Consider the following 15,255-nt stretch of genomic DNA (forward strand, 5'->3'; position numbering starts at 1 on the left):
AATGTTTGTCTTTTTCCTTCTTTTGTAAATACTATATAAGGAGCCTTATCTCTATTTTAGGTATAGAAGATTTCTCTAGACATTATTCTATGATTGTACTTTTAAATCTTCTCCTAATTTTAGAAATCCCTAAGTTGAGTCCTTACCTTCTTCAATAGAATTTCCAGATTTTCATATTTTCCTCCATTGTTGAATACTTAACCTTTTTCTATTGAAGATTTATTCTCATTTTATTATTGAAGTATTATCTTATTGAATGTTATTGGCTTGGGTTTCTACAAAGGTAATTAGATCTATCTCTCAATGATTTATTATTCTATTTGCTTGATGTTTGTTGTTTTAGCCATGGTTGGCTAGAACCCCCTTGTTTGGGGGTTGAAATGAAGTTTAGAAATGTATGATTTGGGTTAGGGTTTGGGCTTATTGTTGTTGTTCTAATTGATTTCCCTAATGCTTGTTTTAGATTAGCTACCTAAAGCATGATTCTAGGTTGGTTAACACTTTGAGAGAAGGTTAATTAATTGGATAGATCAATTAGGATCCTAGTTAATGACACCACGAGAGTGGGTTAGAAATTAGGAGACCTTAGAGTGGATTGTTAGTTTCTAATTGGCTTGTTGATCGTGTTTAGTGCCACGAGAGTGGATTAGGCTTGGTTAGTTGGCTTGTTTGTGATTTTATAACTCCTTGAGGCTCGAGAGAGCGGGAGTTATGCTTTAGGAACGCTCGGTTCACTTGTTGAAGCCCTAGACCCGAACCATTGATTGCATGACCTAAGCGTAGTTTCGACCTCCAAATCCCTTTATTAATTGAGTTATCCGTAATTGTTTAAGCGCTTTAGTCTTCTAGAATTGTTGATTAATTGTTAATTGAAAGTTTTGTTTTAGTTAATTGCTATTGTTAAATTGATACTTGAATTCAAATTCCAATTGTCTATTATGCTAAACGAATTGAATCGCAACTAAAGTTCATTCTCATCAATCGCTCTAGATTCACTCCTCGTGGGATCGATTCCGACTTCCGGATTATTACAAGTTGCGCTTTTTGCTCAACAAGTTTTTGGCGCCGTTGTCGGGGAGTGACGAGTGTTTATTGATTGATTGAAATTAGTTATTGTTCGGTCGAGTTAGCTTTATTTTCTGTTTTTATCACTTTTGTTGTTTTGTCTTCTTTCCGGATTTACGCGTGGTGTGTTTGTTGTTGTTTGTGTAGGAGATCGACTATAGTGTATGCACAATACACGAAGGGCCAATCTTCCGCTAGAACCGTTTCAAGACAACCTCGGGAGATTTGAAAGAAGTGTGAGAAGGGAGAATCGTATACCCGTTATCATGGAACATGGGGATGATAACTATGAGGAGGAGCATTATCACCCTCAAGACGATGGAGTGAGGCAACATCCGCCTCCTCCACTCGATGAGAGAAATCGGCAAGAGCAACAAGGGGACAATCACCCTCAAGTTCAAGGCCATCAAGCACAAAGACAAACTTTGGGGGATTTCTTCCTCCCGGATGTGGATAATGCTACCTATGGGTGCTTTGCAAGACCGGTCACCGCGGCTACTTTTGAGATCAAGCCTAGCACGATTCAACTCCTAGAGAATCGGTGCCAATTCTTTGGGTTACCAAGTGAGGATCCGAATGAACACATAGCCAAGTTCTTGGGAGTGTTGGACACATTCAAGCTCCATAATGTTACCTCCGATCAAATCAAGCTTCGGATGTTTCCATTCTCACTAAGAGATAAGGCTAGCTTGTGGCTTCGATCACTACCTAATGCATCAATCCACAATTGGCGGGATCTTGCTCAAGCTTTCCTTCACAAGTACTTTCCGATGGGGAGAACCGCAAAGCTGACAAAGGACATCATTGATTATTACCAATATGAGGGGAAATCTCTCTATGAAACTTGGGAGAGGTTCAAGGATCTCCAAAGGCACGTACCACATCATCGACTTGTAAGGGAGCATGTGCTTCAAATATTCTATAATGGTTTGGGTGAGATTACAAGATCTACCATTGATTCGGCCGCGGGAGGTTCTTTGATGCAAAAGACGCTTGATGAGGCTAATGAGTCGATTGAAAAATTGGCTATGATGAGGCTAATGAGTTGATTGAAAAATTGGCTATTCTATAATTTTTTTCATTTTTTTCATTGGCTATGATGAGGCTAATGAGTTCTTTAGTCCATTTATCATTTTTTTTAGTTTCAATTATAGCCAAATGCTCAAATTTGAGTGGAAAAAATATTCAATATACGCTTCATATTACTTCATATTTAAAACATTTAATGATAAAATGATAACTTAGAATGATATGAAGCAATATAAACGACATATTTAATTTTTTTTTCACTTTAATTTGAGCACTTGGCTATAATTGAAACTGAAAATGAAAACTGGGCTAAAATTAAAGAAATTAAAAATTTGGACATAAACGAAAAAAAATTGGATGGAATATTTTTTTATGATTAAACCTACTCAGAACGATTTATGTTTTTACAATATCAAAGTTGAAGCTGAGGTTGTAAGCCCGAACTATAGAAATTAGGGCTTTTTAATAGAGTCGTTGTAACCTAAAAACTAAAACTTGAAAATCGTTGTATATACCTCTTTTTCGGACATGAAAAAAAATAATAAGGGACTGAAGCGTTCAATGAAAATTTTTAGAAAAATTTATCCGGGTGACGAGTTTGTGATCCGTCTGTTTGAATTCAAACGGACTTGATTAGTGCACATTTGCAAATTTAAAGGATTAAAACAAGAATTAGTCACGGATAGCCTATACAAATTCAAAGAGATTGTGATCTATGTTTAAGAAATTGTATTATTTAAAATATCTTAGAAGTTTATGGCTAATTTGCAAGTTCACGGGAAATTGACCATATCGAAACCCTTAAGGTCCGATAAGTCTTTTTAACACATCGGGCACCTAAACAGACTTTTAGCCCCTTTTTCATGCCATATACTAATTTATACTAATTTAATATTATAATTATCTAAAGGCCTAATTACTTAAAAACTTCCTACATTTAACTTTTTTGTTTTTACCTTATCCTAGGAAAAAGTTCAGTTGTACCCTTATTTGGGTTTTATGTTTTACCTCTACCCCAAATGTTTAAAAAATGTATGATTTATTGAAAACAACTTAATACAAGGGTTGTTTTATATTTTTTTGATAAAAAAATAAGGCCTTCATTTGTCTTATCTAATTCATGAAAATTCAGTTAAATAAAAAATATAAAGTTAAAGTACCTTAAAATTGATTAATTCTAAAAAAATCCTAATTGAGCTAGTTGGAGACTTCATCACCCACACCATCATTAATTGGGTATTATTCTAGATCCATAGTCGAATAGCGATTTACAAGTGTCCTGGTCGCATGGATTTGACTCTGCCTTCTTTCAGATGTTAATTTGGTTTCACATATTTAAAATCTATGGACATGATAATAGAATGTAATATTAAAACTAAATAGAAACCTAGAAAAATTATATTTAAATCTAAAAAATATACTTAAAACATGATCATGGCCTTCATTGAATTGACATGATGATACATTTTATTATTCTATATCATTCTTTATAAAAAAAATTGTTATCATGTTCAATCAATCTTCATCATTTGTTATAAAATGAATGGTGTAAATAGTCTATTTTTATCATCAAACTGCAATACCATGCGAACCTTAAAAAACCGATGGAAGATCGATCCTCAGAAATGCATGGCCAAATATGACATTAAACATCCTCCATAAAAATTAATTCATCATCTAAATTTAGGACTATTTAGCTCATAAGTGAGCTATTTGCAAAACAAAAAAAGATATTATCAAAACAATCCGACAAAAGGGAGCGACTTCGTAAAGAAGATTAAAATGGGATAGATCAAAAAGACATTTTGTCAATTTTTAAACCACCAACGAGGAATCATAGTCGACCGCTATGTTTCTAAACAAGAACTCCCCAGCAATCATCAACCCATAAAAGACAGCATGTAATTCTCCATGTTTACTGTCTAGTAGAAGAGCTTTTTTAAGGCAGAAGTTGTCACAAGCCCTTTTTTTATTCCTCACAATCACCACTGAACCAGCATAATCACCTACTGAATTTGTACTCATGTTCATCCCCAGAAAACCAATTGGAGGAGGAGACCAACCATTGGCTACTATACGAGTTGGATGGGGCGTGCATCTTCTCTTTGTAGTTTATACCATTTATTTATTTTAAAAAAGAAGATGTTTAATCATATTTAATCTAACTTGAGGATCTCACTCCAAATAAATAAAAGAGGTTCTCAGTCCAAATAACTCAAAAAGATTCTCAGTCCAAACAAATGATGTAAATTAACTACTGCTTGTTTGAAACTTATAAAACCTTAATAAATATGTAATTGATACTCAACTAACACTCGCTAAATCTAAGCCGAATATTTGATTGACACTTAACTGATGCTTAATAAAGAAATATTATCAAAACATAACTTTTATTTAATTGAAGCTTACATATATTTAATTGAAAGTTGCTGAATACATACTTTAACTGGTATTTAATTGAAATTACATGGATCACGTATCTATTCAAAGATATAGGGATAAGCCTATCAAACTCCTCAATTATTTTCAGACAACATCAGTGCTTTATACATGACTGTCAATCATGTGTTTCATCCTCACTCGAAGCACATAGCTATTGACCTATCAGTTCATTAGAGAAAAGATAGCTCTTGGAAATCTTGTTACTCGGTTTGTTCGCTCTCATCAGCGAATTGCCAACATTTTCACAAAACCACTATCTAAAGTTCTATTTCAAAAGTTTCGGTCCAAACTTTGAGTTTATTCAGTCATTTCCTCTACTTTGAGAAAGAGTGAAGAAGACAAAAATCAGATGAACCACAAATCACATAATCGGTGTCAAATATTTTAGGCAACAGCAGATGCTATATATTTTCTTTCTTGTTTTGTATAATTCACAGATAGAAACACTAAGTCTTTGTTACAGTTATGGTTATTACTCCTATAATTATACTTACCGTTAAACCATATATATATATATATATATATATATATAGGTTATGTTTGTATTCTTGTGAGATATGAATGAGATTCATATCTTTTCTTTTTCTTCTTTAGTACTTACCTGCAAATTCTTTGGTTATAGGTGGATTATACTAACATCAAAAGAAATATATTTGAAGGTTCCAAGTGATCTGTGGAATTTAACTTTTTTAACCTCGTTTGCTTATCCTTTAGGAGGGAGGTTTAAGTGAAACTGTTGTTGCCACTATTAGAATAAAAACAATGCTTGGTGATACCATCTCTTATGCGTAGCTTTTAAGATGAGGAATGCAATAATCATCATGTAGTTGAAGTGAAATGAATTGAATTTGTATAGAAATTGTGTAGTTTTTCTTTTTCTTTCATTTTATGAAATTGAATGAATCAAATTCTAGCAAATTGTATCTTTCTCATGCAATTCATCTATCAGTTTTTTATAATTGTATAAAACTGAAAAATTGAATCAATAAGAATCTAGTAAATGATTTACTAATTATATTGTAGGATGAAATTTTGACTTTATTATGTATGTTAATATAGTATTTTATGAAATTGTGTAAAAAAAGCCAATAAATTTGTGTAGTCATTATATAGTTAGTTGATTTTTCTGAGTTGCAAGTAGTAATATCAAATGTAAATGCAATTTTTTTATTAGGGGTCACGACGTACTACAGACCCCATTGTTGTTGCAACTTATTATCAACTTCATATAAACTTTCAATAAATTATTTAGCATTTATTACTAATTATTACTATGATTATTATTTTTTATTGATTTTATTCTATCATGCTTTAAGTAGAAATATATTAAACTAATTCTAAAATTGACATTAAACTATATTGAGTTTTGTTTTATTAATTTATCATGTGTTTAAGTAAGTATAAATCAACTTGTTATCAATTTTATATTTTAAATATACCTTTATTAGTATACCATTTGTTTTTGTAACCATGAATCAACTCGTTGTCAACTTAATATTTTAAATATTTATTTAATAGTTTATTATGTGTTTAAGTAACTGTATATCAACTTTAAATTTTAAATATATATTTATTAGTTTAACATGTGTTTACAACTAAAAATCAATTTATTATCATTTTTTTTAGATTTTAAATATACAATTATTAATTTATCATGTATTTTTGTAACTATAAATTGGCTAATTGTCAACTCTAGGATATAAATTTACTAATTTATCATGTGTTTATGTAATCATGACTAAACCCATTGTCAACTTTACGATTTCAATATACATTTACTATTTTAACCACAAATCAACTTGTTGTCAACTTTACATTTTTAATATATATTTAGTAGTTTATTATTTATTTTTTTAACCATGAATCGACTCATCGTCAACTCTATATTTTATTGCCTCATAAATCTTCGGTATTCTTTTTTTAAGTAAAATAATTAGAGAAAACTTTATATGATTCTTTTTTCATATTGAATATTTATGATATCGAAAATAAATTGATTAAGTGACAAATTGATCGATAATATGCTAAAAGTATACATAAAGTAAATTTAGTGTATACTCAGTATAAGTTAAATGTAAACAAAATATAAACTCATTGAAAACTGAATATAAACTTAACCCATTAGATAACTACTTATAATGTTAAAGTAAACTTAATTTACTTAAAAAAATTCATTTAAAATTTATGATATAAAAAAAAATCTATAAAACGAACAATAATTTATAATAGTCTAAAAGTGAACTAGATGTAAACTCAACATCAACAAGGTATCAACTCAATATAAACGCAATGTAAATTACATTCTTTAATTAACTAATTATAAAATTAAAATAAACTTAATTTATTTAAAATTTACAATACTATAAAAGTAAATCTTAAGTGAAAAATAGTTGAGTACGCTGAAAGTAAACACAACGTAAACATAATAGAAAGTCGGTATATATAAATTAAATGTAAGCGGAATATAAAGTCAATATAAACTCAATGTAAACTTAATATAAACTCAATATAAATCCAACCCATCACTTAATTAATTATAAACTTGAAGTAAAATTTATTTAAAATTTAAAATATTAAAATTAAATTTACAAAGTAAAAAAACAATTGGTACTATTTTGAAAGTAATTTCAATCTAAACTTATTAGAAATTAGAGAAAATTACACAAATGGGCTGATAGCAGGCCTTTTTTACATTTTTGCTAAGACTGTCAAAATCTTTCAATTGTGCTAACTTTTTTATTACATTTAATGTCATTAAGCAGTGAAATATTACATCTCATGCTAACTTTTGTATTTCCTTTTTTGACTAACCTCCATCCCTTCCATATTTCGTCCACCACCACTGTCCACCACCGCCGCCGCCCTGATCTAAACCCTCAAATCCCCTCCCCACAAAAAACCCCAAATTCCCAATCTAGTAACAATTAACATTAACAGTCATGTCTGCCACCGGAGCCGCTAGGTCCTTCATCTGCTCCACCTCCAAACTCACAGTTCTGGCCTCAAATCCAGGCCCGGAACCACCCGACTTCCTCCCCATTTCGCACAGCCGCTCCTTCATATCATGATCCTTCACAATATGAATCTTGAACGGTATCAACTCCTCCACAAGCGGCTGAGCCACCTCATTAATTTTTCTAACAGTAAACAAATCAAAATCCTCCTCAGTTTTTGTGATCATATTAGAATCTTGGTCAGTTATTGACACGTCATAGATCCCAGTCAGCTCCGTAGAGCACACTGGTGGGTCTGACGTGGAGGAAGATGACGGCGTCGCCGTGGCGGAGGTAGTTTTGAACGGCCCATTTGACGGCGTAGGCACTCTCGTCGCTGAGATCAACGGCTATGCCGATTCTTCTCTGGGAGCCGAACGTCGGAGTGGTGACCGGGAATCGTGGGGATGAGGGCTAGATGAAGACCGCCTCTGAGGCTGGTGATGTTAAGTTTTTTTTTCTTGGATGAAGGTGGCGGGGATGAAGTCATTTTGTTTGAAGAAATTTTGTGTTTTGTTTTTTATGTTAGATATTGAACTGAGTGTTATGTAATGGAGGAGTTTAACTGTGGAGATAGCACATAGAGAAAAAGTGTCAGAACTGTCAGCTATTTCTTGTTGATTTTATCCACAGTGGAATTTACAATTATAATTAGATGGTTTGTTTTGTTTTATGTTTTTAATTGTCTATTTCTATAAGTATATTCGCATCATTTAAGCGTAAACATTCTAATTTTGATGCTCTATTTTGCTTTTGCATAATTTGAATTTAAATTTTTATGACGATTTTTTTTTTGTCAAAGAATTTTTATGACGATTTTTCGTGCATTATGTGATAACTATTATATTATTGTTTGCTAACGTATCTCATTTGTTTTTTACTTGTAATTTAAGATTTCAACAATGTCTTTAGCGAGAAGTTTAATATACCGTTATACATCTTAAATACATATCAGATACATATGTTATACATATTAAATACATGTCAGAAACATCTCAAATATATTCATTTTTAGATATATATATATATATATATATATATATATATATATATATATATATATATATATATATATATATATATATATATATATATATATATATATATATATATATTAATTCATTAAACGTGTTTGACATGTTTTTTAGTTGTATTTGCTATATTAATTTTTAATATATAATCTATACATGATAGATATATCGCGTCATTTCGTAAATGGTGGTACCTAAATACCTTCGAGATACATTTTCGATACATTATCTGCTATATCTCAGATACATCATCAATACATATCAGAAACAGCTTAAAGATCTTTCATATACAATTAAAACATGATAAATATATCCTTAATATGTATTATCGATAAATATTTTATACAATTTACGGAGCATGTGGCATATTTTTATTTTAATATACGTTATAGATACATTTCAATTACCCGTAAATTATATATTTAATGCGTTAAATATACAACTCAAATACAAATACTATACATATACGATACATCTCTTATACATATCAGAAATAGTTTAGACTCATAATGAGAAATTGTTGCAAATAAAGAAAAAAAATATATTCATGCTAATGAAGTGGATAATATTATTATTAGTTCTTTTTTTGTGTGTATATATCACGTATACTAAAGATATTTATATCGAGTAACATATAAAGATATTATTTATGCGTGAATTTCAATTAAAGTATGTGATACATGTATATTTAATTTAAAATATATTATATATACACCTCACAGACAATAATATATCAAATAATATTAATAACATTTTAATATTATATATACACCTCATAACTTATTACTTTTATGCTTCAATTTATAGTGAATAGTAACATAATGTTATTGATATTATTTGATGCGTGAATTTTAATTAAAGCATGTAATACATATATCTTTTAATTTAAAATATATTATACATACACCTTAGAAACACATAAATAATACATAGTAATAATATACATATTTATTTATTTATTTATATTTATTTTAGAAATATGAAAAAATAATAATCAAATATGTCCTTTGATACATACCTTATACATAACAGATACATAAATGATACATGTTTGAATAGTTCTTAAAAAATAACGCGTGACTGACACACAGTTCTGATACGCGTATCAGGCGTATGTCAGACGCGTTTCTGACGCGTTTTTGACTATTCTGACGCGTTTTTGACCCTTTTCATTTGTTTTGTGTGTGCCATGTGTTGCATCCTCATTGGATAGGTATTAAATGTAAACTTTCATTTTTTTGAGGTGCTCATGTAATATTTCAGCAAATTTAGCATTGTTGTTATTTTCCTCCTCTTTTTATATAGTTTTGTTATTTTCTCTAGAAATTATATGTCAACTCGATGTAAATTAAACGTAAACTAGATATCAACTCAGTTATAAACTAAATGTAAACTACACTCCTTAACTAGCTGATTATAAATTTAAATAAAGTTTATTTTTTAGAAAATACTTTATTTAGAATTTATAGTATAAAAATGAAACTACCAGGTGAAAAATTAATTGATGTTATGTTTAAACACATAAAGTAAACCTAATTAGGCAATCTTTAGAAATAAATATTAAAAAATGAGAATCGTAGATAGAAATGAGTAAGCAGTAGTATGTTCATTTTTTTAGGCTAATAGGCTGAAAAAATAATAACTTTTTTTAATTTCATCCTGATATTGCAATTTTTAAATTTTATTCTATTTTAGATTTTTAGTTTTCAATTGCCCCAAAAATTAAAAAAACTAAATATTTTTAATATTATAAAGATTAAAATATATAAAACTACTACATTTAAAGATCATTTCATACTTTTTTTTTCATTTGGACGAATTTAAACAAGTCTTTAAATTTAAAAAAAATTCAAATAAATTCTTAATAAAAACATTAATTATAATTAAATATTAAATTTTAATACGTCCCACTTCGTTTTTATCGGACCCGCCATCACTAGACCCATCGACCGAACTCCGCTCGTCACCCACCATCGCCCAAACCATCCACCGCCGCACCCCACTGAAACTATTGAACAAATATTTTTCTAATTTTTTTTTAATTTCGGTCGAAGCTCCTCGGAGGATCTGCCTAAATTAATTTAAATTCATTTTTTAAAATTTTATGAAGAATATGGTTTTTTTTATAATTTATAACATTAAAAAGTATTTAAATTATTTGATAGGTATGAAAAATCTATTTTAAATATTATGTAAATAAAAAGAGTTTAATTTAATTTTTTTAAGATACAATTTAAAACCAAAAATTCAAAATAGAATAAAATTAAAAAAATTATAACATCAAGATGAAATTGAAAATAAAAAAAAAAGAATTTTTTCAACCTATTTTTTTTTTTTATCAAATGGCAGAGCACAGCTCCAAGACAAAAAAATTACATTCTTATGATAACTAAGAAATTAATCTAGTGGTATGTGAACGGCCATAGAAGATAAGGCATCGGTGGAGAAATTAACTTTTGTGAAGAAGCAAAAAAATGCCTCTCTATTCATAGTTAAGAGTGATTCAAATATGCATTACATTATTAAATCAACATGAATGAATTATAATTCATTTAAAATTAAAGAGAACAAAAATGACATATCAGTAGAAGCTCTATGCAAAGAGACAACACCGAACACGTATATCGGCAACAACTACTATCAATTTAATATAGAAAATATCATTTTATTACGTTTATAGATCAGATCTCTATAAAATTTCAAAAATTCATAAAGCGACATCGTAGATTTACAACCCAGATCTTGAATACTACCACCAGCGAACAAACAAAACAGAGAAATACCACCTCCGATCGTGTCAACCAACCACTGCCACCATGATCGATCCATTCACTAGTGCTGATTCTCTTTCGTGTTGCCGGTGGTAGAAAATCTATTCTATCTGTGTTTATAACAAAAAGGGTAAAACTGTAATATTTTATTATAAAATCAGCTAATTTTGAATTATGAGGTATTATTGTGAAATGTTAATTTTGTTTTGAGAGATTGTTGAACATAAAAAATATGTGAGGTATAAATGAATATCAATTGCCTTTTTAGGGAATCTATGTGCTTAGCCCACTAACATTTTTATAAAAAAATGTAAGAGCCTAAATGAGTCTGTTTAAAAACATTAAAAACATATTAGCACCTTTTCAAACCATAAGGACTTAGATAATCCTGAGTCAAACGTTAGAGGCCATATATGACCTTTAATCCATTTTTTTGGAATAAATTTTTTAGATAAAGAGTATATTTTACAAACTCCTTAAACTCAGTTCGATTAAATTTGATATTATACAAAAGAATATTAATTTAATAGAACACTGAAAAATATACTGATCGAGTTTTCTTACAAACCAGACTAGAAAAACCAATTTAAAAGTTACCAGAAAAATTATCGCACTTTAATTCAGTTTGAATGCACACCCATGCGTAACCTTAACCTACTAATTTGCTATATACATTCCTAACCACCATAAATAACAAAATGAACTCGTTTTTCTGTAGAAATATACATCCAGAATTGGACAAAAAATGCCCCAAATTGAAAAAAATAAAATAAATTTATGCGCGGTACCATTACTGACTTCAAATTAAGATGTTAAGCGAAACCTTTGGTAGTTCATCAGAAGACGACAATTAGGTAACTTTATAGAAAAGGTATTCCCGTTTGATATGGGAGATGTAACATCTTAATTTGAAGTCAGTAATGGTACCGCGCATAAATTTAGCATGTCATATATCATCTATCAGCATGTCAATAGTCACTGGAAATGCAAGAATGAACCTCAGACAGTTCTACACTTCATAGCTCTCCAATAGAAAACATGTAAATCGCATTAGCTTACCCGTACTATACCCCCATAAGTTCACGCGTTCATAACTCGTAGGCCGACGAACAGGCAAATTGAGCCTGTCGATTATAATCTTGTTTTTAACTTTGTTTTCGTCTTCTATAACTTTCAGAAGTGATGATTATAGTTTCAGCTTGAACCCTACAGATAAGAAATCCTCCCTGACAAAAACCAAAAAACACTAACGTTATCTATATACTTGAACAATAGGTGTAAACTCAGTGTAATTTTACAGATCTAAATAATCGATTAGTAACAGTTTGACCATTGCTGCATAGGTCCGCTCACATATATGCTTAAGAATTAATTTTGCCGCTTAAATTTGTAGCTCATGGTCAATTAGCTCTACAATTAACTTAGTTGTAAATCAGCCCCTTAAGTGACAATTTTGATCAATTTTTTCAAATTCATCGGTTTCAAAAATATGTTATTTTGAGTCTTAACCTATACACTAGGCAACGCATATATGTCTCAATCAACCATGAGATCATATTTTACAGTCGCAAAATTTGTAAAACAAACAGCCCAACAATTAAAACAGCTAACACTAATTTTTACCTCATCACTGTATGTTCCTTTGTGATTTCCTTTTCTTGTGCCTCTTTCTGCTGCTTCTCAGTTTCCATGTCATCAGCGAGGGGAACAAGGCTTCCGACGCATATTTCTGCACCAAAAGACTTCGGACCGCCCTGCATTTTCACGGTCTTAACACTCGCTTTATTCAAATCATACCAAACAAGCTTATGATCATTCACTTCTAGTAGCATCTTCTCCCCGTCTTTCGAATACCCGAGAGGCCTTAAGAACAATAAACTACTTATCCATTTAGTAGGCCGAAACGAAAATATCCTACTCCAAGATTCCTCGACTCCATATTCTTTCATCACCCATAAATCAATACATTCCTGTCCGTAATTACACATCGCGCATAGCCTCCCTTCTAATGCTGCAACATCCACCACACAATTTGATTTCTTATCCCAACATTGAGACGGAGACACTTGCCGAAACGTCTCACTCACAACATCAAATGCTATTATCGAGTTCTTCACACCTAATTCAGGCCAATGAGGCATCACCCAATGCAACGCATTACAAGCGTAAACACCGTAGCCTCTCCTATGCAAAACCTGATAAAACGGTTTATGCAAAAACCGAAGATAATTAGGCAAACCCTTGATTATCTTCCACGAGTCATTTCTCAAGCTATAAACTTTAACTTCATATTCATAATCAAAAGACTCGCACCGTTCATCTTCCGCAACAAACGTCGCCATTCTAACAAGTTTATAATCCTCATTAACAGAATCATAAGCAAACCCATAAAACACGTACCCAGCTTTCGCATTCCTATCCGGCAGCTCAATCTCGGAAACGGGCAGCCTCCTAAATTTCCTTGTTAACGGGTTGAAAAACGCGAGATCCCGCTCCGAGTTTCGCAACGCCAAGAGCCCATTACACGAGCCAAAAGCTTCCGTGCCGCCACCTTTCTGTAAAGGGTGGACGAGAAGTCGGGGAGTCGGGGGAGCAGCGACCGAAAGGGTGTCGAAATCAACAGTGTAGAGATTCCAGTCGCGGAGGATGAGGATGAAATTGGATCTGGTATTCAGGGAACGAGAAAGGTGGCGGTGGATGAAATCTGGGTCGTCGATTAAGGAGCAGAAGGGCTTCGAGAGGCAGCGGAAACGGAGAAGGGGTTTGACGGGCAAGAGGAGGAGGCAGTCGGCGATAACATCGTCGGGGATTTTGGACATTTTTGGGTTTAGGTTTCAATCAATTTTTTGGTTAGGACAAAGGAGAAGCGTGTCATGGTGATGGTTGGTAAGCGAAGTGAACACAGGTGTCGGGATGCATGTGACGGATGATTCACAAATTAACGTCTGTAAAGCCATGGCTCACCAGCGGCGACTCATGGCGATAAGCTTTTTGTTGAGAGCATTTCTAGTGACAAATATTAATTGATTAATTTATAAGATGGCCCCATCAAATCAAAGATCAGCTTCTGTTGCACTATCTTTATAATTTTATCTTATTTAATTTTAAAAATGTAGTAATGAAATTAGGGTCAATTATAATTTAAATTTAAAATAAAATTTTAATTTGGGTTTTCAAAATTCAAGACTTAAATTATTAATTTTTATCAAAAGGTAAGATGAGTGTTTATCCACACAATGGATATGTCACGTCATTTTTACAACAAGCCAATAATTATTTGCGATAATGAACCTTTATTTATTTTTTATTTTTTTTATCATTAAATCTTTGCACATGCCTAACGCCTCATTGGTTTGTGCGTTGTATAATTTTTCAGGTAAGAATAGATTAAAATCAGTACTGAGGATACAAAAGTCAAAGTTGCTGTAAGAACAAAAATTTTACGGATTGAACCAAATCATGAGCAAATGTATTTAAGCCACGATGAACATGAATAATCGAGCAGTCTTGAAAAATTGTAAGTAGACGTCACATATCATTGCAAACTCCCCATATCTTAGAGTTTAAGATAACACTTGTGTTAATAATTTAAAAAACTTGAAGAGTGTCATCTTTTAAAATAATTCAAGTCCTAGAAATCATAGGAATCCAATCTAATGCTTGATATAAAGAATGTTTAACGATCCAAGATATGACCCTATAAATTTCTAACAACCGCTGCAATAAAACCACGATTAAACTGAGTCAAAGCGCCTGCATCATAGTTAATTTTAACCAGCCCAACAGGCAAAGAAGACCAAGCAATAGATCAAACATGACCCACAAATGAAGAAATAAAATGAGAAACTCCAGAATCTGCAGCAACAAACTCAGAGTATGCTTGATTAGCTAAACAAGAAGTTTCCATTTTCTCTGAAAAACTTT

General features: G+C 31.2%; 1 protein-coding gene, 1 non-coding gene and 1 pseudogene across 3 annotated transcripts; all 3 read right to left on the reverse strand.

The window, feature by feature from the left end:
* Window positions 1-1,850: 1,850 nt before the first annotated feature.
* On the reverse strand, window positions 1,851-1,957 carry LOC126666457 (small nucleolar RNA R71). The gene has a single exon (XR_007637955.1). It is a non-coding gene; the product is annotated as a small nucleolar RNA R71 (small nucleolar RNA).
* Window positions 1,958-7,249: 5,292 nt separating this feature from the next.
* LOC126665495 (universal stress protein PHOS32-like) lies at window positions 7,250-9,598 on the reverse strand (annotated as a pseudogene).
* Window positions 9,599-11,184: 1,586 nt separating this feature from the next.
* On the reverse strand, window positions 11,185-14,344 carry LOC126665048 (F-box protein CPR1). Of its 2 annotated transcripts, XR_007637512.2 has the most exons (3): window positions 12,955-14,344; window positions 12,391-12,557; window positions 11,185-11,441 (listed from the first exon to the last, which is right to left on the reverse strand). XR_007637512.2 is itself a non-coding variant. In XM_050357726.2 (2 exons), exons 1-2 carry the CDS (start codon window positions 14,148-14,150, stop codon window positions 12,518-12,520), a joined length of 1,236 nt encoding a protein of 411 aa, XP_050213683.1. In that variant the 5' UTR covers window positions 14,151-14,344; the 3' UTR covers window positions 11,976-12,517. The 2 variants fall into 2 exon arrangements, 1 of the variants encoding a protein (XP_050213683.1); XM_050357726.2 differs by lacking the exon at window positions 11,185-11,441 and having other exon boundaries at window positions 11,976-12,557.
* Window positions 14,345-15,255: the final 911 nt, after the last annotated feature.

This window comes from Mercurialis annua, linkage group LG1-X (genome assembly GCF_937616625.2).
Source record: "Mercurialis annua linkage group LG1-X, ddMerAnnu1.2, whole genome shotgun sequence".
In the NCBI taxonomy this organism is placed as follows: domain Eukaryota; kingdom Viridiplantae; phylum Streptophyta; class Magnoliopsida; order Malpighiales; family Euphorbiaceae; genus Mercurialis; species Mercurialis annua.